The sequence below is a fragment of the Abrus precatorius genome, unplaced genomic scaffold (genome assembly GCF_003935025.1).
Source record: "Abrus precatorius isolate BTA unplaced genomic scaffold, Abrus_2018 Scaffold9, whole genome shotgun sequence".
Lineage (NCBI taxonomy): Eukaryota > Viridiplantae > Streptophyta > Magnoliopsida > Fabales > Fabaceae > Abrus > Abrus precatorius.
The window spans coordinates 33,907,393-33,930,060 of NW_020874439.1; the positions used below are offsets into that span (position 1 = coordinate 33,907,393).

Genomic DNA, 22,668 nt, shown 5'->3' on the forward strand with positions numbered 1-22,668 from the left:
AGCTGCATTAAACATCGTTCAATTAATATTTCTCCCACAATGCGTTATTCATCGACGAATTAAGCCATTTTTATACAATAAAACAACCACCAGTTATCAATACGGAAAAATTAAGCCCATAACATTTGTGTTGAACTATCCTTATCTTTATTTATTAACTAACTACACGAGAAAATTTATTAATTAATTTAGTATCCGTTTTATTTAAAAACATTTTGAAATAATTTTAAACAATTAAATATATGTATATAAATTATTTTAGATTACGTATTTTTATTAAAAGTTTAGATTAAATTATAAACTCTTAAATAAATAAGTCTGCATAAAAAAAAATAGAAAAACGACAGAAAAAGAAATGGATAGATCCTTACCCGGTTCCGCCGTTCGTAAAATCAAAGCTAAGCGATTATCAAATCGGTTATGTTAATAATTAAACACTGTCCTAAAAATAATGATTAAAAAATAGAAGTAAAATGTTGTTCTTAAAACTTATAATTTTTAATAAAAAAATATTATTAAATTTTTAAGCATAATTAACAAAATTGTTATAAAACTACTACACGTCTCTGCCATGCTAGGCTCTAAATCTAATTACGATATTTAGTGTAATGATGATTTTCTTAAAAAATTAGTATTTTCGTAAATTTGCTAATGTTGCTTTATTAGCTAATTAGCTAACGAGAACTCTGTTCTTTTTCTTTTTCTCTTCTCACCCCGCTTTATTAGTGTCAGAACCTCTTTCTTTTTTCTTCCCCCCCGTAGATCTCTCTCTCCTTTTTCGCTTTAGAGGGTCCAAGTTGCTTCCAGATCTCGCAGCGATTTGGATCACTCTTTTGACTCTTCAGCTTCGAATTCAATCGCCGCCACAGATCCCACTCTTCGATCCGAGCCATCATGGCGGCCGCCAATGCTCCGATCGCCATGAGAGAAGCTCTCACTGTGAGTTCTTCTCACTCTTTACTTTTCTCTCTCTATTTCCTTAGCTTAATTCGCAGCTCTACTTCCCAACTCAACTACAACAACACTTGCCATCTTTATAATAACTGATAACTACCGAGGTTTTGCAAGTTACCGTTATGCTTTGTTCGATTTTGATTTTCCGAATCGAGTAGTTTGCGATGGCTTCGATCAGTAGCGTAATGGAGTTCGCTGCGCTGCTTTGCTTTCTTACCGTCACAGATCTGGGTGTTTCTTGTTTTGTGTCTGAACTGTATAGTTAGAACTTATAAATTCGGGGGTGAAGTTGTTGCTTGTGTGTTTTGAATCGATTGATGTGATTCGTGTTGTGTGACTTGTGGTTGCAGTTGCCAAGCATTGGCATAAATCCGCAGTTCATCACTTTCACGCACGTGACGATGGAGTCCGATAAGTATATATGCGTTCGAGAAACGGCTCCGCAGAATAGTGTGGTTATCATTGATATGAACATGCCGAATCAACCTTTGAGGAGGCCTATTACTGCAGATTCTGCTCTTATGAATCCGAATTCTAGAATCCTTGCCTTGAAAGGTAGTTACTATTCGTTTGTTATTCTTCTCTTGAACTTGTGAGATATGTTTGTAGCTAGTATTGATGTGGATAATCTAACTAGTGGCATTTTGGTTTTGATTTGATCTTTTATTTATTTTTTGGTCGTTGTAGATATCATGATTATGGGAGCTTAAATTCTTTCTGTATTTACGTTTAGGAGAGAGGAAGCTTAAGTTCCGTATTTTTTTAGCCATTGATGCAATAATCATTATCACGATTATTATTGTATGAAAGAAACTGCTTAGTTTCAACTAGTTTGACTAGGAACGTGTATGTACAATTCTACTTCATGCATGGCAGTATGACTTAGTTGAACAAGACTCGGCCTGAGCTCATTTTGGTTTTATGGTCCCTAGTTGCTTCTGAAACATTGGTTCTACTTACTAGTTGTCAAGTGTTTGTGCATGTCTAAATGATATAATTATTCTGAGAGAAGAAAGCTGCCGTACTTTTGTTTTTGCTCTCCCATGCTAGGGTAATAGGATAAGACTTTTATATTAGATTACTGCTAGGAAGGGGAAGTAATACTTCATGGGATAACCTATGGACTATGACTTTATTCTTCTAAAGTTTCTTGAAGATGAGCTTCATTGTTTGTAATGCTGTGAACCTGATGGGTGTTTTTCTCCATGCTTTATTGTTCTGACATTCACAAGCCTATTAAATGTTGTGATGATGTATATTATTTATGTTATCATCATTTGACAAACTTGATATTGGTTTTGTTTTGAAAAAAAAAAAAGCCCCAAGCAAAAAGAAGATAGTCTGTTAAATGGCCTATTGTGAGAAAATGCAAGGTTTATTTGATTATGCCATATGCTTCTGTTGGTGTTGCACCTAAACTAGTATTTGCTTTTGGATTATATTCCCTTATAAGCTACATACTTCTCTTGAAGCTCAACTCCAAGGAACAACTCAGGATCACCTACAAATATTTAACATTGAAATGAAAGCAAAGATGAAATCTCATCAGATGCCTGAGCAGGTAACTGTCATGTCTTATATACAAGCATACAAGCATTGTTTAAATGATGATTAATAAGGAAAACATTGCCAATCCTTGTGGAATGCTCTTATTTCATGTGCAGGTGGTATTTTGGAAGTGGATTACCCCCAAATTGTTGGGTATTGTGACCCAGACCTCTGTATACCATTGGTCAATTGAAGGTGAGAAAATGATAAACTGCAATTCTTCTTAACTATGTGGTTCTGTGCTATGTTCTCCAGTTTGTGCATTATTGTTCACTGTTATTGTGGCTCATCTGCATATTGTTCAATATATGTAACTTGTAGGTGACTCTGAACCTGTAAAGATGTTTGAGAGAACAGCAAATTTGGCAAACAATCAAATAATTAATTATCGATGTGACCCAACAGAAAAATGGTTGGTTTTGATTGGTATTGCTCCCGGTTCCCCTGAGGTATATCTCTGGTGCCTGTTATAGTAAATAGGTTATCATGTGGCAGTTACTTATGTCCATTGGGTTTATCTGTGTAAAATCTCGTGACAATCATTAAGTATTAAAACTGAAAAGCTTAAGACCTAATTTATTGGACAATATATCCTTGATATGGTATTAGAGCCACCTTGACTGAATGATCAGTAGTGTGATCCTTGCCAAACTTATTCTTCTATTTAAAGTTAAATTTCAGCACAGGCGTGTACTGAGCTTGTGTGTTGTAAGTTGTTCACTCTTCAAGTTCAAAGGTTACTTATTTTAGGAGTTAGAAAACCATATATCTAGCTTTTGCCATTGGGATTTTTGGTTCTTGAAAATGAACATGATCTATTTTACCCCAATTTTCATGAGCCTGATCTAGGTTTTTTTTTTTTTAATGTTGTTTTGTATTATAGAGGCCACAATTGGTTAAAGGAAACATGCAACTCTTCTCGGTGGATCAACAGCGTAGCCAGGCTCTTGAAGCACATGCTGCAGCATTTGCACAATTTAAAGTGTGTCTCTTTTAGAAGCTGTGTTTAATTTCCTTTATTAATTTGATATTTACCTGAATAAATACTATGTCTTGTTACTATGTATGTGCTAGAAAAATTGAAGTGTTATTTTGGACAGGTTCCTGGGAATGAAAATCCTTCTATTTTGATTTCTTTTGCAACTAAGACTCTTAACGCTGGTCAAATTATATCCAAGTTGCATGTTATTGAGCTGGGTGCACAGCCAGGTATGTATACTTTTTCTTTATAACATTTACCTCATCTGTATTAATCTGTGGGCAAAATGGCTGTTAGTTAAATCTGTCTTGTAATGACAATATAGTTGTGCAATGTTGAGTTTACAAGCTTATTTTCCCTGTTAAATCAGAAACTGAAATTTATTTTGGTTGCAAATTGTATCAAATAGAGGTTTGGAGGAAGAATGACCTTTCTTAAAATATCCCTGAATGGAAACTTTGTCTTGCAGTTCAAAGTTCTTCAACTCAGAATAAGTATTTCAAAACTTTCAAATTATGGATCTATATTTAAAGTGATTATGTAGCAGACTGGGAATATGGAGGAGGTTTCTCACTATTGCTAAATAATGTAATCATAACTTTGTTTCGTTTTCAGTTTAATGTTAAACCCTATGAAGCTGCTGTAAATATGTTAGGTGTGAGTGGTGTTTGGTTATTAATTTCGCAAATCCAGGATGCAGTATATTGAAATTAGGGTGTTTGAAGATGGATAGATTTTGTATTACAACCAAATCTTCTGTAGAATTTTATTGCCTTTGATTTGGTTGATCATCCTTCTGGGTTTTAACTTTCCAAATTTGTTGGCAGGGAAGCCATCATTTACAAAAAAACAAGCAGATCTTTTCTTTCCACCAGATTTTGCTGATGACTTTCCAGTTGCCATGCAGGTACATAAGTTGGTGTTTGTTGTTCATATTGAAGTGCCAGATATTTGATTCACATTTTCTTTTTGGCAGATATCCCACAAATACAGTTTGATTTATGTGATTACCAAACTTGGTCTCCTATTTGTCTATGATTTGGAGACAGCTACAGCAGTATATAGGAACAGAATTAGTCCAGATCCTATATTTTTGACATCAGAAGCTACCTCAGTGGGAGGCTTTTATGCCATTAACAGGAGAGGCCAGGTGTTACTGGCTACTGTTAATGAGCAAACAGTGGTGAATTTTGTCAGTGGTCAAGTATGTTTCTCATCTTGTTATCACTTTCATAATATAAAGTGGGAAATAAAATGGCATTTTAACAAATTTTATTTGTTTATTATAACAGTTAAACAATTTGGAGCTAGCAGTTAATCTCGCCAAGCGAGGAAATCTTCCTGGTGCTGAGAAACTGGTTTGCAATTTTTGTTTAGAACTCAATTTTTTTTCATTAAGGCATTGTCAGGACTCAGGATGGTCCCAAGAAATTGAATGTTACATGTTATCAATATTCAGTATGGTGGGGTTTCATATGATTGCTAAATGCTTACTGGTCTAAAATTTGGTTGCATGGTTGCTGTTAAAATATTAGTTAAAGAATCAATAAATAGGAATTTTTTGTTAGAAATCATGATAGGATTGCATGGTAAATCATGATGGAGTTTGTTGGCAATGCTTTCCCATAAGTTTTTTCCACTTTTGATTCCTTAACTGGTGCCTCAGGACACTTGTCTAAAAATAAATACTTGGTAATCTTTTCTCTTCATCATTCACTTGTGCAGCTTATTACATATCTGCTCAACCGAAATATCCTTTCCTTGCTGATATTGCAGTATCCATTTCATACTTACAACCTTTTTATGTAGAAGTTTTTATGCTTGTAAAAGATAGATGCTTTGGCTGTGAGCAACCTGAAAGCTATATTGCTTGCAATTATTTTTTTGCTGTTACTGAAATCCACATGCTTTGACTGATATTTTTTATAATTTATTACCTTTTTAAGTCTTTTGAAAAACTTTTTGGAATTGATTGTTTGATTGGAGTGTATTAGCCTCATTTAAAATGGTTTATTTTTCTAATTGCTTTACATGTGCGTTTGTATTTTAGACATTAACATGTCTCCTTGTTGACATTACAGGTAGTAGAACGTTTCCATGAACTGTTTGCCCAAACAAAGTATAAAGAAGCCGCAGAGCTTGCTGCTGAGTCTCCGCAAGGAATCCTTCGCACTCCTGATACAGTTGCCAAATTTCAGGTTTCATGATAAGATGTAGCCATCAAATATATTTGTTGTTCTATTTCCTCACCCTCAACAAATTTAACCTAAACAGTCATCTTTTTTTGTTGAGGGATAAAGGAAATTGAACTGTTGTTAGGGTTGTCCTTTTTCTTGGTCTATTTGTCCTTCGTGGTTGAAGTGTTACAATTTTTCTTCATGGCAGAGTGTTCCTGTGCAAGCTGGGCAAACTCCTCCACTATTGCAGTATTTTGGAACACTTTTAACAAAAGGAAAGCTGAATGCCTTTGAATCATTAGAATTGTCACGGCTGGTTGTGAACCAGAACAAGAAAAATCTTTTGGAGAATTGGCTGGCAGAGGACAAGCTTGAATGCAGTGAGGAGCTAGGAGATCTTGTAAAGGTTGGGTTATATATTAAATTTTGAAAAAAAGTAAACTGATCTGTTTATTATTATTGTTGTTGTTGTTGTTGTTCCTTTGTTTCTTCCTAATTGTTTTCCCAATGGTATACTACTCCTTGTAGACTGTGGACAATGAGCTTGCTTTAAAAATATACATCAAAGCCAGAGCTACTCCAAAAGTTGTTGCTGCTTTTGCTGAGAGAAGAGAGTTTGACAAGATTCTGATATACTCTAAGCAGGTGGGAGGGCTTGTTTTCTTGTCAAATAATATTGATGTTTGATTCATAAGATTCTTGTGCTTCTCTTGTTAAATTCTTTAATTTTGTTATGGCACGTGGTGTATTTTTTTTGCATGTTTTATTAACATCGGATATTTTATTTTGGAATGAATTGTGCCTGAACATTTTCATTACTTTTTGTTGGTACAGGTTGGGTACACACCTGACTATCTCTTCCTTTTACAAACAATACTCCGGACAGATCCTCAGGTTTGAGAGAACCCTCTGCCATTCATATTGAGTTATTTCAATTGAATTATTTCTTTCCACTTTTAGATGTGTAGTAACTGATTATTAAATTATATATTTTCTGACAAATTATATTAAGTTTGCTTTTCTCATCTTGATTGCAGAGTCTACGAATGTATTCATTTATTTTTTCTTTTTGGTTTGCAGGGTGCTGTTAATTTTGCACTAATGATGTCTCAAATGGAGGGAGGTTGCCCAGTTGATTACAACACCATAACTGATCTGTTTCTTCAGGTTGTTTCTCTACTGTGATTACACCATTAGGGTGATTAGTAATATAATGTAATATTCCTGCTTCATGATTATTGACATAGTATAAATTATTTCTTTATGTGGCATTATCTTGATTAGACACCAAAACACCTGCCTAATCATTTACCCTCCATACTTTAGCGTTAGTTATTGTTATTATTATTATCATTATTGCGTGACAGTTCATTTATTAGTTTTTCTTTTTCTGGGTTCTGTTCAGAGAAACCTGATCCGTGAGGCAACAGCCTTTCTTCTAGATGTTTTGAAACCGAATCTACCAGAACATGGATACCTTCAAACAAAGGTCTTAGTCGTCATTTCTCATTTGTTATTGACATTTTACTCCTATCTTTGCACTGATTCAATCTTCTTATGAATTGTTGCTCAGGTGTTGGAGATAAATCTGGTTACTTTCCCAAATGTTGCTGATGCAATTTTGGCTAATGGCATGTTCAGCCATTATGACCGTCCTCGTATTGCCCAGCTTTGTGAAAAAGCTGGCCTTTATGTGCGAGCTTTGCAAGTAATGACTCACTAAATGTGTTTTTGTTTTCTTACTGTTTTTCTTATTTAACCCAAAAGATGAGAGCAATCCCTTTTGTTGATTGCATTATTTTTGGTGCAGCATTACACGGAGTTGCCAGATATAAAACGTGTGATTGTAAATACACATGCAATTGAGCCACAGGTTAATGTGCCTCTTTGCTTTTATAATTAATATATTTTAACTTTATGCTTGATAGTCTTAAAATACTGTCATTATTCAATTTTTGCAGTCACTTGTGGAATTTTTTGGTACTCTGTCACGAGAATGGGCATTAGAGTGCATGAAAGACCTATTGCTTGTCAATCTTAGAGGCAACCTACAGATTATTGTGCAGGTATGGAACTATCATTGTCTTCTATAACTTGGAATTATTAATAATTGATTGATTGCTAACTAAAACCTTACCAATATCTGTCCAGGTTGCGAAAGAATATTGTGAACAATTGGGCATTGATGCTTGTATAAAGCTTTTTGAGCAGTTCAGGTCATATGAAGGACTGTATTTTTTCCTTGGATCATATTTAAGCTCCAGGTAATTCTTTCATTTATAGTAACTGTTTTGGCTCGCAGACAAGTGATGCAATTTGTAAAGTCATTGTCCAATATATGCTAATATATGCTTCTCTGAATATGGGCCAGTGAGGATCCTGACATTCACTTTAAGTACATTGAGGCAGCTGCAAAGACTGGACAAATAAAAGAGGTTGAGCGTGTGACTAGAGAATCAAGCTTCTATGATCCTGAGAAAACAAAGAACTTTCTAATGGAAGCTAAGCTTCCAGATGCACGTCCTTTGATAAATGTTTGTGACCGATTTGGATTTGTTCCTGATCTAACACACTATCTATACACAAACAACATGCTTCGCTACATCGAAGGTTATGTTCAGAAGGTAATAGCCTTGCTTATGTCATGAGTACTATCTACTTCTTTTTCTACCTCCTGTTATAACTTTGTGCCTTGCTCTATAGGTAAACCCAGGAAATGCTCCTTTAGTTGTTGGGCAGCTTCTAGATGATGAGTGTCCTGAAGATTTTATTAAAGGCTTGATTCTCTCTGTTCGTTCATTACTGCCAGTGGAACCCCTTGTGGAGGAGTGTGAGAAGAGGTGGTATCTGTTCTCTAGTGATACTTATTTTTGTAGGTTCATGTTTCTGATTTTTCTCTGGTGCTTTTTTTGGCTTGCAGGAACCGGCTTCGTTTGCTCACACAGTTTTTGGAACATCTAGTAAGTGAGGGAAGCCAAGATGTACATGTTCACAATGCACTGGGTAAAATCATCATTGATAGCAACAACAATCCAGAACATTTTCTCACTACCAACCCATACTATGATTCTCGAGTTGTGGGCAAATATTGTGAGAAACGTGATCCCACCTTGGCTGTTGTAGCTTATAGGCGGGGACAATGTGATGATGAACTTATCAATGTGACAAATAAAAATTCGTTGTTCAAACTACAAGCAAGGTTTGTGGTGTATATTTATACTTCTTTCACTAAGAAATTATCCTTGGCTTCAATGTTTACATGCTTATATTGTAAATACAGATATGTTGTTGAGAGGATGGATGGTGATCTTTGGGAGAAAGTTCTTAACCCTGATAATACTTTCCGGAGGCAACTTATTGATCAGGTTGTATCTACAGCTCTGCCAGAAAGCAAGAGCCCTGAACAAGTATCTGCAGCTGTTAAGGCTTTCATGACTGCTGATCTACCTCATGAATTGATTGAGCTTCTTGAGAAGATTGTGCTTCAGAATTCTGCATTCAGCGGGAACTTTAATCTGCAGAATCTGCTTATTTTAACGGCAATAAAGGCTGATCCATCCAGAGTTATGGATTATATTAATAGACTGGATAATTTTGATGGACCTGCAGTTGGAGAAATGGCTGTTGAAGCTCAACTATATGAGGAAGCATTTGCAATTTTCAAGAAGTTCAACTTAAATGTTCAAGCAGTGAATGTTTTGCTTGATAATATTCATAGTATTGATAGAGCTGTGGAGTTTGCTTTCCGAGTTGAAGAAGATGCTGTTTGGAGTCAGGTGGCCAAGGCTCAACTCAGGGAAGGGTTAGTAAGTGATGCAATTGAGTCATTTATACGAGCAGATGATGCCACACAATTTTTGGATGTTATCCGTGCTGCTGAAGATGCCAATGTTTACCATGACTTGGTGAGGTACTTGCTGATGGTAAGGCAGAAGTCAAAAGAACCCAAGGTGGACAGTGAGCTCATTTATGCATATGCAAAAATTGACAGACTCAGTGAAATTGAGGAGTTCATTCTTATGCCGAATGTGGCCAATCTTCAAAATGTTGGTGATCGATTGTATGATGAAGAACTATATGAGGCTGCAAAAATCATATTTGCTTTTATATCTAACTGGGCCAAGTTAGCAGTTACGCTTGTGAAATTGAAACAGTTCCAAGGTGCAGTTGATGCAGCAAGGAAAGCTAACAGTTCTAAAACATGGAAGGAAGTTTGCTTTGCATGTGTTGATGCAGAGGAGTTCCGTTTGGCCCAGATATGTGGGCTCAACATTATTATTCAGGTAATATGTTGATTTTGTTAATTTTTTTAGTTGACTATATTTTGAAATGAACTTGAAAAGTTTTTCTATATTCAGTTGTTATCTGTTTTCACTTTAGAAAGTTAGAGTAATTTGATCTTTCAGAATGTATGGGGAAATAATATCCATAAAAATATGCTGAGCTTGTGATGATTGGAAGGGTTGTTAACATTACTTGGTTATTTGTAATGATTAATATGTCAATTTTTGTTGTGAATTTTGTAGGTGGATGACTTGGAAGAAGTCAGTGAATATTACCAAAATAGAGGTTGCTTCAATGAGCTAATATCCCTAATGGAGAGTGGTCTAGGATTAGAGAGGGCACATATGGGCATCTTCACTGAGTTAGGAGTTCTGTATGCTAGATACCGTCCTGAGAAGCTTATGGAGCATATCAAACTATTTGCAACCCGACTCAATATTCCAAAACTCATTAGAGCTTGTGATGAACAACAGCATTGGAAGGAGCTGACCTATTTGTACATCCAATATGATGAATTTGATAATGCTGCCACAACCATCATGAACCATTCACCTGAAGCATGGGATCACATGCAATTCAAAGATGTTGTTGTTAAAGTTGCTAATGTGGAGCTGTATTACAAGGCTGTTCACTTCTATTTAGAAGAGCATCCTGATCTTATCAATGATGTTCTGAACGTCCTTGCACTTCGTGTTGACCATGCACGCGTTGTTGACATCATGCGAAAGGTAGGATTAATAATGTCAACAATTTTGTTAGATCTTTAGTTTATACCTTATAACCTATTATCTGTTCCACTCATGAGTCTTTTCCCTGTGATGTACTATAGGCTGGCCATCTCCGTCTTGTCAAGCCATACATGGTTGCAGTTCAAAGCAACAATGTGTCTGCTGTTAATGAAGCCCTGAATGAAATATATGTTGAAGAGGAAGACTATGATAGATTGCGGGAATCAATTGATTTTCATGATAACTTTGACCAAATAGGCCTTGCACAGAAGGTGGCTACATTTATTCTTCACGTTGACTATTTTTAAATTTAATTATAGGAATCCAAGAGATTTATATTAACGTTGCCATCATCATCTATAATGCAGATTGAAAAGCACGAGCTTCTCGAGATGAGGCGTGTTGCTGCTTATATTTACAAGAAGGCAGGCAGATGGAAGCAGTCCATTGCCTTGTCAAAGAAGGATAACCTTTACAAAGATGCCATGGAGACTGCTTCGCAGTCTGGTGACCGTGAACTTGCTGAGGAGTTGCTTGTTTATTTCATTGATCAGGTACAAAATTCAATTTCAATTGTATATAATTCATTTTGGCACTATGACCCAGCACATACTAGTGGACTAACTCATTCTCGTTTAACTTGTTTAATTTAAAAACTAAGATGCTAAGTCATCGTGCTTTGTTTAGTGAATATTGGTGCTTGTGGTTCTCATCATCAAGGTAGTTAAAATCTCGATTTGAATCTTAAAATCTTACGATTTTACGATTTTGGAAGTCTCACCGATTTAAATCGTGGATAAAATCCTAATTGAGTAAAATCCTTGTAAAATCCCGATTTGAATCATAAAATCCCTCAAATTGTGGGATTTTACGATTTCACTTCGATTTTGAAAATTTCTCGCAAAGTCTATTTTGTTGAATCCTATCGTACGCCTCTTTCATATATCTCCTTTTTATGGAATCTAATTTGCCTCTAGCAGCTTTGAACCCTAACATTATTGTCAACATTCAACAGTCCTCCTAGTGCGTGCAACCTGGTCTGCAACTAAATCTATTGTTGTTCTTACATCTTTTCTGTTTTGGTCTATCTTTTATTCATGTAAATGCATTACATTCTTATGGAATAAATTATGATTTGTGAGTGCTACATTGTTTAAGTACTTTTACTGATTTGAAGCTTTTTTCTCTTAATTTATGATATTTTATATGAATAATATGAATTTATATCATATATATGAATTTTATAAAATCTTACGATTCAATTTACGATTTTACGATTTACGATTTTCACTCTCCTTTACGATTTAAAGTAAAATCCTGATTTTAACTACCTTGCTCATCATAGCATATGCAGTTCCCAGTCAGAAATCATGGCAACTAGAATTGTTATTTTTGTTTTCATAATTTCAAGCTTAGAGAGACAATTTATTGTCTGCCAGTTTGATGTTAAAGAGTTATACTATCAAGTGTCAACACTTACTAAGGGGTTGTGATTTAATTTCATATCTAATGGTCCAACTTTTTTACCTTCGGCATGGTGATATTCCATCCTATTATTTATTAATGTCCATGCAATTGAGTACCATCAATACATTTTAATATTTCATTCCACATGCTTATGCAGGGAAAGAAGGAATGTTTTGCGTCGTGTCTATTTGTTTGTTATGATTTGATCCGGGCAGATATTGCACTTGAACTGGCTTGGATGAACAATATGATTGACTTTGCTTTCCCATATCTCCTCCAGGTTTGTATTCCTTAGGGTGCTGCTTGCTTCTGTTACATAAATATATAAAACAATTGACATATGTATGCCTTTTTCATCATGTTATATAGTGCTTTTTCTCACTGTTTCCACTTTGCTGTTGTAGTTTATCCGCGAGTACACCGGAAAAGTTGATGAACTGGTGAAGGATAAAATTGAAGCGCAGAACCAGGTGAAGGCTAAAGAACAAGAGGAGAAGGAAGTAATTGCGCAACAGGTAACTAGTTTGGCCATTTTGTTACATGTTACTAATAATTTCTATCCCTTAATTGAACATTCTTATCAGATTGAACTTGATAATACCGAATACTGATTGAATAGATATGTTTTCTGTTGCAGAATATGTATGCTCAGTTGTTGCCTCTTGCTTTGCCTGCACCACCAATGCCTGGAATGGGAGGAGGCTTTGCCCCTCCCCCTCCAATGGGTGGATTGGGGATGCCTCCAATGCCTCCTTTTGGTATGCCACCCATGGGCAGCAGCTACTGACATGCGAGTGATAAGCTTGCCAATAAACTCAAGTCTGTACTGACAAGGTAGCAGATTGGGAGTTTACAAAAATTTTCTTCTGGTTTTCATGCAGTATTCTTTCCTTGCTTCTGATGGAAGAAGAGGTTCAAGTCAAAATAATTTCGAGTTTCTGTTGTGGGGTTTGTCATAATTTTGTAATATTTTTTGTAGTCGAGGCATTTTTTTGGGCTGCTTGTACGAGCTAGCTGAGGATTTTCTGTATGTAACCATTTTTCTTGTATGAAATGATATTCCCAAGTACAATACGAAATAGACAGACTTCTACGCATGTTTGTCATGGTCCTGGATTTATTCCACTTTTCCTTGCGATCCAAGCTACGTGATTATAGTTTGTTGAATGCTGTTGTCGTGTGCATCTTATCTTCTTTTTAAGTACGCCGTTTATTGCCACTTAATTTCAGGTTTGATCTTGTTTAGTTTTGAAATTATACACTTTGCTGGTACTAGTACTGCTTTATCTCTTGTTCCCGGCATTTTTGGCCATAATATTTATTATTGCACGTCTTTATGAAAAGTACTTAGTTTACGCTATACAGGCATGGCATTAGGAAATCCAAATTATTAGGTGGTCTATTTACTTTGGGCCCATTTGTTTTAAGCATAGAATTAATTCTCTATGTTGTATATGGGGATCGGATCTAGACACTAGTAGTTACATTCTACGTTTGAAATGACCCATTAAAATTAATTTAACCTAATTTTAAAACAAAAAGTTTTGTCATGGGCGGCAGGGTAGCTAGTACGGTCCTCAGCATATTTCTTAGGGCATCGGTTAACAGTATTGATTGATTTAATCTAAATGGAATAATAAGTTATAAATTATCTTTTATTTTTAAGAAATGGTAGTTGACTAAGCTGATACTTTGTATAAATATATTATTTTATGGTGTTTTAATTTGTGTTTTAATAAAATAGTTGTTTTATCTTTTATGAAATACATCTTGTTTTCTTAAGTAGCCTAAGACACTAGCATTTTCCGATTAATAGATGTCTTTGTTCACTAGTGATCATAAGCTTTTATTGATTTATATCTAAAAATCATAAAATATTGGGACATTTAGAAATATAAGAAGCATAGTTAAAACTTTTAAATTATAGAGGCCTATTTAAAAAGTCAATAAAACAATGATTTACGGATAAATTTAACCCAAATGGATTAACAATAGATTCTTCATTTGTATCCTTAATATTTTTTAAATGTCAACTCAATATGTATTTTATATGAATAAATATTATTTTAGAAGGATTTTTTTTTTTTTCCTTATCCTATTGTCTAGAGGGTAGGCTACATTCTACGTAAGCAAACAAAATAATCATGTACACAGACGAACAGACTTTTAATCAACCGAAACTCATTTTACGAGTCAATTTGTGATGAATGGTGTTAACTACAAGTTTATCACTGCATTTTAAAAATACAAAACAAATGTTAAGCTGAAACCCGAAAGCATTGTCTATTCTGTTTCGGCTAGTTGCAGCTCTTTAACCCATAAAACCAAAAGGTCCAAAACCCTATCAGATAAACATTTATTTTTAAAATCGAAAGACAATTTTCAGAACAGTAATCTTCTTCATTTAAAAAAAAAAGGGAAATCAGATATAATTTTAGAATTCGATCTTTCACTAGAAATTTAATTTATACACATTGTTTTTACTTTTTAGCCGAAACCACGAATACTTAACACAAATAATTTAATTTTAGTTCTTGATATTTTGGTTAGTGTACTGCCTCATATTTTCTTCTATTCGGATAAATAAAAAAGAATAATACGAGTGGTCACGCGCTATGTGGCGTGTGTGAATAGCAGCAATTTCAGTTCTGAATAAAAAATCAAGTGGGAAGTGGAAGACCACTTTTTGTGGCTATCCATGGTTGGGTTTTGAAGGATACAAGAAGATGGCTATATCTATAAACCCCATCATTAGCTTCAGCTCAACGGTACGTTCTTCCTTTCTCTTACTTCACCTTTCACTTTACTTAGGAGCTTCCACTTCATTGGAACATTCATTGTTTTGTTTTTGGTTTCAAAGTATCTGAGGATTGTTTGTATATCCCTCATTGGGTATCTTATGTTCCACATAAGTGGAATGACTCAGATTTATGAGATTTTATACAATTGGACTTCAGAGATAAACAGTCTTGGTTTGATGGGATTACATGAATTAGAGTGCTGTGATGTCCTAGATTTTGTACTATAGGAAAAATTGGTAAAACCAAGAAAAAAGATTAATTGGGAAAGTTTTTAATTTTGAATGTTATATCTGGAAATCGAAGAATTGAAGTTGCCAGCACCCAGTTAAGCTGCTTTGAGAAAAATTTATGGATTTATGCTTTGGTAAGAGGTCTTGTTTAAGGCATGGAGATTGTCGGGTAAAGATGGAGAATTTTAGAGGTAGAAATTCAGGAAAAGGCTGAAACATAAATATTGGATTGCAAGAGATTGATGCCAATGAGTATGACTTTAGATAGATTTATTAATTGTAGCTCTGAAATTATGTTATGATCTGTTCTTGAGCTATATTTTGGTTCAGATGATAAAAATGAGTGTTTTATATTGATCAGAGATTCAGAATCCTTTTATATGTCTATGTTGAGATTATTCTTGAGAAGAAAAGGCACCAACTTACATGTAATGAATTATTGATGGTTAATTGTGTTTATTATCCATCACTTCAATTATGTTATCATTAACGTTGAGTTTCATGATTACTTACACAAGTTTTTCGTTCTCCATTAGAAGTTGGAAACAAAGTATCAGGATGTATCAAGATATTCTGTTGGAGCTTCTTTACCAAAGGCCACTCAGTTTACACCCTTCTTGGTAATGCCTAAATCAAGAATGCTTGTCAAGGAAAAAAGATTTGGTCATTGTTTTTCAGTGGCAGATAGTGATCAGCTTGCAGCAAACAACAGTAGTAAGGATTTTGGCAATGCTGAAAATTCACCAGCCAATGATCAGTTAGCATCCACAAATCCTCCAGATGAAAATTCCCAGTTGCAAGCTAAAGTTAATGCCACCGAATCAGAATCTCAAACATCAGAGAATTCCAATGGTTCAATTAACCAAGATCAAGGGTCAGAAGCATCTCCTAATTCACAATCTGCAACCAAACGGCCTTCCCTGGCTGCAAGAGAGAAGCTAAGGGCAGCTCGAGTCCTTAGCCGATATGCGCAACCAAAAGCATCTAAACAAGACATGAGCAGCAGAGTGTTGGAAGCTTTAAAAGAAGGTGACAAAGGGAAGAAAAAATCTGGTCTTCCTGAAGCCCCTACCAATTTGTTTGATGATAGCAAAAGAGGGATTTCGGAGGGCTTTACTTTCCAATTTCCCGGAGGTTCTGATGTGTTCATCATTGTCTTCTCATTTGTTTTTATCAGTACAGTGATGTTTGCAACAACTTACATTGTGTGGAAACTTGGTGCAATCCATTTTAATGAGTACTAAGATAAGGTGTTTAGAGTTCATAAATATAGATAGCTCATTTATATATTTAGGCAAGCTGTAGCTTCTTCAAACTTCATGAACTGATGATGTTTAATGATCAGTTTTCACATTTTAGGTGCTGAGATCCTGTTTCTCTTTTTATTATTTTCAATTGTTGTTATTGCTATTTTATAAGCTGAGAGATATTTAATTCGGAGAAGATGTAGAATACAACATATAAGGTCCCTCTTGAGGCTCCTTTTTTTTTTTTAATTGTTTTTTATTGATTCTGCTTTAATTCTCATAGTATAGTATTGCATAGAAAGATAAAAGAATGATTTGGGAGTCTCACGTAGTTCATCAATCATAAGAATTGAAGATGGGAAGAAACAACAATGAGAAGACTTGGTAAAAGAAGAGCATATATAATTAATAAATTAATGACTTTGATTTAAATATACAAGTATTGTCCAAAAAAAATGTTTTATACTCTCATTCAATAATATATGATCACCTCATTTAACGAATATCAAACTTATATATTAAATCATGCAACGACTCATCATTAGATGTCAATGTATAAAAATTAGCTCATAATTATTTTTAATGTAGTGTATGCTAATACAACTTTATTGAGGTTAATGTTTGAGTTTAATAAACAGTATTTTAAATTTGAATCTTAGGTATACATAACTGCATTAAATATTTTCAAAAAAAATTCGTTCATAAGTAGTTTTATTCTGTCCAAACAAGATTAATTATTACAAAAACTATGTGTTTGTTATATAAAAAAAATAAAAAGGCTTGAAATGCATTATTACTTCTTCAGTGGATTGTACAATGTTGAGCACAGTAATTTAGATTTCTTCACTATACATTGTAAGCTAAGTTGGCCAAATTTTAGGTAGTGAAACGTGCAACAAAGAAGTACTGTTTGTTGAATTGTGGTTGTTTCTGAGGTGTAATGGCGGTGGCTACGGTAGAAATGATGCAACGTCATAAAAATTGTTTATTGTATAAGAGGTGAGATTCAAGTTATATTGAGAACTTTAATTAATACAAATTAGAAGAAAAAAAAATATAATGTTAGTATTTTTATTATTTAGTATCCTTTTCCTTTGTCTTTTACAGAAAAAAATATTTTTAATTATTTTTTTCTTTAAATGTTTAAGACAACATTAATTAATATATTCTTACTTATATATCATCATCTTTAAATGTTCAATATTTTACACATTTAAGTTAACGAGAGAGAAACTAAATTTATTTATTTAATTAATGGGAGAAATAAATTAAATAAATAAATTTTACATAAATTAAAATATTAATTATATTTTTTTAATACGTCTTATAACCTTAAAGACATATAAAAGGGCCAGAAGCAAAATCAAACAATTTTTGGATATAACAACATGAAATCATTTTCTTCCCAGATTTATAACAACGGAAATTTTGATGGGGTAAAATACAAATGTTGGATACTCTACTTTCAATTGTTTTGAGTGGTTTATACAAAGAAAAACCTCTTTAGGTGACTTACAAATAATTTTTAAAAAAAGAACACACATAATAATTTAATTCATGTCAATCATGTAATTATTTTCACTTTTAATCAACTGCATAGTTTACCCAACAATAGAATACACTGTGAAACACAAAACATAGTGGCCTCAATTCTTGGTCATGAATAAACGATTGATTCTACCATCTTTTTTTCTTTATATATTAAATTCAAATCTTTCCCTTTTTTCATGCCGTTGCCGTCTTCTAATCACAGTTCATTGAAGCATTTATTACGAACCCAGGAACCTATATTATCTTCTCATTAATATGAACATTTCAGCATTCACAAACCGAAGAGACAAGGAGGGGCATTGGGTTCCAATTCCAATCTTAGCTACAAAATTTTGTACTTGATTTCATATCAACACGATGCTATTTCTTGGCAAATTAAAATTTCAAGAGACGTGCTGTCTATGTTAACTATCGTCATTTTGGTTTGCCATATTTTTATCGTGACACTTCACTTGCCGACGGTACGTTTGTGTGTGTAACGTAAGATATATTGAAGATATGTTGTGAGATTATGGGACCCAAAAAGCCTTTAATCAGACAGAAAAAATGGAGAAACAGAAGGGAAAAAATGATGAAAAAGAAATGAAAGAAGAAAATACGGATTCATAAGAAACCACACAATATGTTGTGAGAGGTAGATAGAGGCTAACAAAGCGAGTGGTTGATCAGAAGTCGTGTCACTCTTTAAGATGCTCTTTATTATGAGTTGCAATTGTAAGTGAGTATGGGGCCCTACATTGTGACCCTCCCCAGATTGTAATTGAGGTTTCTTTGTTTGCTAGCTTGTGCTAAGAAAGCTTTCCAATCATAGTGGCATCAAAGTGTACAAAAATAGCCTTCTTTTACTGAGTCTCATGCTTTGAACTTAACCTTTCAATCAGATATACATGAAGGAAACCTAACCTTGTCTTCTAAAAAGATACACAGTTGGACTAGTCCAATTACTTGCATATCATACTTTTGAATTCGTAAAGAACAAAGTTTAGTACAGTATTGTAGGTACTAAAAGTTTTGTTCTATAATTAGAATTGAAATTTTACCTCAAAAGTAAAACTTTCATTTCAATTAAAAAAAAAACTAAAAACACACGTATATACTGTACTTAAATTTTGTCCATCAATAAAATAGGCCTCCCAGGTGTTCTCAATGTAAAGGGCAATTCGTTTACTAGTGTGGTTGTATCATGCGTTTGTCAAATTGAGTTAGCAAATCTTGAGTTTTTCTGTTTTACTTTGTGATATCCTGTGTGTTTTTTTTTTTCTTTCTTTCTATAACCCTTTTCATCTTGGTTATCATGATAGAGACTAAAACTTTGGTTGGAATAATTGTACAGGGACATAGGTGAAAGCATGAAAGCTTAATTCCACCAAATTGATAATTCAATGTGGAAGATCTTGAAGTATCGTGGACGAATGGGATCCACCACCACAAGCATAGCACTTTCGGGTAAACTTCAGTGCTTACTTTTTACTTTACCAAACAATTAACCAATCAAAATATTTAAACAACTGAAGGTTGGTGAATGACTTTTTCTTTGGTACAATTGTCACTCACTTTATTTCAGGAAACGTCTAGGTAAACATTATGAAAATGCCAATGCTTTTATTTTATTTATTTAACATACCGTATTAACTGCTATTTTATATGAAAGTATGTTAATCCAAAGTTGTAAATAAAATGACACGCTGAGTTCTGATTAGGCAGGATCTAAGTTATGCATCAAGAAAGACCAACAAGTTATAATTACCACCATCTGATAAAACTCTGTGTGATCAAATAAGAATAAGACACCGAATCACTGATTACGTCAACCACATGCTAAAGTTACAACAATGCTTCCCAAGTGTATATGCTAATACTATTTTATTTCTCATTCAAATTCCTACTCATCATGGATATTTATAAACTAATATTAGCTTATTAGGACAAGCCACCCCATTCTTATTCTTTTGCTATTCATTTCCCCCCCTCCTTATAAAGTCCAAGTTCGTTAGATTTAGTAGAGGGAAAATTTTTCTTAGTGAAGTGACTGACAGATACAACCAAAATAATTTTCATTTTGACCAATGAAAGGTTATTGCTTATCACACCAGTCACCATCAAGATAAGAACAAGATCAACCATTATTATTGCAGCAAACAGTAGCTACAGATGGGAGATAAAAAGCTCAGAAATCATGGAAGAAACTTTAGAATGGTTTCCATTGTGACTATGGAAAATTACTATGATTCTGGTTGGCATCCGGGCACAACCTGGGCTCAATGCAGCGATCATTCTCCTTTTGCAGTGCCTACACAAATACTGCCTCATGTATCTGACCCTGCCTCTCTTCAATTTGGTGAGTTTCACTCATGGCCAGTACCCATTGAAGGGAGTGCCCAAGAGAGACCAACAAGTGCTTCCAAGAGTCACAGTCAAGCAGAAAAAAGGCGGAGAGATAGGATCAATGCACAGCTTGCAACTCTCAGAAAACTAATTCCCAAGTCTGATAAGGTAAGCCAATTTCGATGTGTGACTTTTCAATTTCATGGGTCGTATAATTAGCAGTGCCTTCAATTGTACAATGAAGCATGAACAATCAAGGAATGGTTTTTATTTTGTTCCCGCCCTCTTGGCATCACACATGTTAATCAATGGAATTTGGAAGTGATGTCACATGGTAATGCTTAGCAAACTAACAAAGTTACACAAGGATTTAAATTCCACTCCCCCATCTCAATGAGAATTTTGGATGGGAAAAACCTAGGTGCTATTCTTTAAGTACTTTTGGTGTTGTGCTACACATGTTGTTTTCGTTGAAAACAATACCACAGTATTGACAACACTGCACCTAAGTCTTGTCCAAATGAATGAGTCTTACATTGGGTATATTACATATTAACATTTGTGTACTTTCAGATGGACAAGGCAGCTTTACTAGGGAGTGTGATAGAGCAGGTCAAAGATCTAAAGCGAAAGGCAATGGATATTAGCAGAGCCTCCACAGTTCCAAGTGAGATTGATGAAGTATTAATTGACTATGACCATGTTCAAGATGAAAGCTGCACTAAAGTTAACAAATTGAACGACAACATTTGCATCAAAGCTTCTGTTTGCTGCGATGATAGACCAGAACTGTTCCCTGAACTCATTCAAGTCCTCAAAGGGTTGAGACTCACAGCAGTTAAAGCTGACATAGCAAGTGTAGGTGGCAGGATTAAAAGCATATTGGTGCTTTGTTCTAAGGACAGTGGAGAGAGCGTTTGCCTTAGCACTCTCAAACAGTCCCTTAAATCAGCTGTGACCAAAATTGCTTCATCATCCATGGCATCTAATTGCCCCACTAGAAGTAAGAGGCAAAGGTTTTTCTTGCCTTCTCATTGCCTATAGTAATTTATTGCAAAATTATTTTTCTTATTTTCTTAGGTGGGTCATTCCAGTGGGGCAAGTATGTGCTTTACTTTTCAATATTTATATACCTATCAGATATATAGTTTGTCCATTAGGAAGCTAAAATATTGGTTTTGTGCCACCAATTAAGGGAAAGTTGAAGAGTGGGAAATTAATTGAAAGTAAGGTATATAAAAGGTTAAGCAAAGAAATCAGCTGAATGGTCACTTGCTGCTTCAAAAATAGAAAATTAGCACCTTGATCTACATATCATCCAATCTATATGAACATTGGGTGAGTAAAATAGTGAATAACGTGCCAAGAAAAAGAACAGTGAATAAGTGGAAAAAGCAATTGATTATTGGGTTGAGAAGACAGCTTTCAGTGTTATATCATACCATGTTTGACTTTTACTAGTGATCAATGGATTCAGCAAATGTTGGCACGTCCACTCAAGTAGTTTTCGTTGTTGTGCAAGTTGCTCTTGTATGACAAAACCAGATATTTTCCTTTACTAATTGATGACCCAAATGATAAAAAAAAATAAATAATTCAATATATTGAAATATAAAAAATATTTATTGTGTTAAAATGTGTAAATCTTTCGCTTTCTCTCCGATTTCGTACAGATATGAAGCTTGTTTAAGTACTTCCTATATTCAGGTGTATTGCATTTACGATATATATTTAAAACTCTAAACTGATCGAAGAATATTTTTGTGGGGTAAATTGTTCAAAGGAGAAATTATATTGTCCAAATAATAACTAAAAAAATGTTCGTGCAACACCGAATACATGATCGATGTCAGGATGTGATCATGGTGTAATAATGTGAATGGTTAGGGATTACTGGAATATGGAGATAAAATAAATAATTGTTCAATTTGAGTTTAGTTTGTATATTTAAGCACCTTTTTTTTTCTTATCAATAAGCAAGTTTTGCTGTCACTATCCTATAATTATTAGAAAACGAAAAAAAAAAGAAAGGAAATATTTATATTAATCTTGATTTTCTTACCTTTTTGTTTTCTACGCTCCGTTCATTGAGAAGAATCTCTGTTCACACTTTTTTTTCCCTCTATTTTTTACAATGAGTATAATAACTTATATGGAAAAAGCTAGATTTGAAAGCCCATTCAACATAACGGTTAAGAAAGTTCGTTTAAAATTTTGTTTATTTTAAAGTTAGAAAATAGTTTTTTATATTTTTTAAAAGAAAAATAAACGTTTTAATTAAAAGTATATAAAAATATTTCAAGTTAATTTAAGTACATATTTTAATCACATTCACTGATTTAAATTAATTCCAGTCAACTTAAAAAAAAAAGCAAAA

The 22,668-nt window shown here is 34.1% G+C and overlaps 3 protein-coding genes across 4 annotated transcripts; all 3 read left to right on the top strand.

Moving 5' to 3' along the window:
- The first annotated feature begins 688 nt into the window (after nucleotides 1-688).
- Nucleotides 689-13,301, top strand: LOC113851623 (clathrin heavy chain 1). The gene is made up of 30 exons (XM_027482158.1): nucleotides 689-939; nucleotides 1,305-1,509; nucleotides 2,427-2,515; nucleotides 2,619-2,697; nucleotides 2,824-2,951; nucleotides 3,386-3,484; nucleotides 3,603-3,711; nucleotides 4,309-4,388; nucleotides 4,458-4,685; nucleotides 4,774-4,839; nucleotides 5,563-5,679; nucleotides 5,867-6,064; nucleotides 6,187-6,303; nucleotides 6,493-6,552; nucleotides 6,739-6,825; nucleotides 7,064-7,147; nucleotides 7,232-7,366; nucleotides 7,469-7,531; nucleotides 7,620-7,724; nucleotides 7,810-7,922; nucleotides 8,030-8,282; nucleotides 8,362-8,498; nucleotides 8,579-8,857; nucleotides 8,939-9,941; nucleotides 10,185-10,670; nucleotides 10,772-10,942; nucleotides 11,039-11,224; nucleotides 12,295-12,417; nucleotides 12,542-12,652; nucleotides 12,775-13,301. Exons 1-30 carry the CDS (start codon nucleotides 895-897, stop codon nucleotides 12,922-12,924), a joined length of 5,106 nt encoding a protein of 1,701 aa, XP_027337959.1. The 5' UTR covers nucleotides 689-894; the 3' UTR covers nucleotides 12,925-13,301.
- A 1,446-nt stretch (nucleotides 13,302-14,747) lies between these two features.
- Nucleotides 14,748-16,685, top strand: LOC113849662. 2 transcript variants are annotated; one of them, XM_027479719.1, is made up of 2 exons: nucleotides 14,748-14,905; nucleotides 15,705-16,685. In XM_027479719.1, the coding sequence occupies exons 1-2, from the start codon at nucleotides 14,864-14,866 to the stop codon at nucleotides 16,410-16,412; spliced, it is 750 nt and encodes a 249-aa protein (XP_027335520.1). In that variant the 5' UTR covers nucleotides 14,748-14,863; the 3' UTR covers nucleotides 16,413-16,685. The 2 variants fall into 2 exon arrangements, with proteins under 2 accessions (XP_027335520.1, XP_027335521.1); XM_027479720.1 differs by having other exon boundaries at nucleotides 14,753-14,905; nucleotides 15,708-16,654.
- A 3,155-nt stretch (nucleotides 16,686-19,840) lies between these two features.
- LOC113850138 (transcription factor bHLH51-like) lies at nucleotides 19,841-21,823 on the top strand. Its single transcript, XM_027480524.1, has 2 exons — nucleotides 19,841-20,459; nucleotides 20,865-21,823. Exons 1-2 carry the CDS (start codon nucleotides 20,118-20,120, stop codon nucleotides 21,333-21,335), a joined length of 813 nt encoding a protein of 270 aa, XP_027336325.1. The 5' UTR covers nucleotides 19,841-20,117; the 3' UTR covers nucleotides 21,336-21,823.
- The last annotated feature ends 845 nt before the right edge of the window (nucleotides 21,824-22,668 follow it).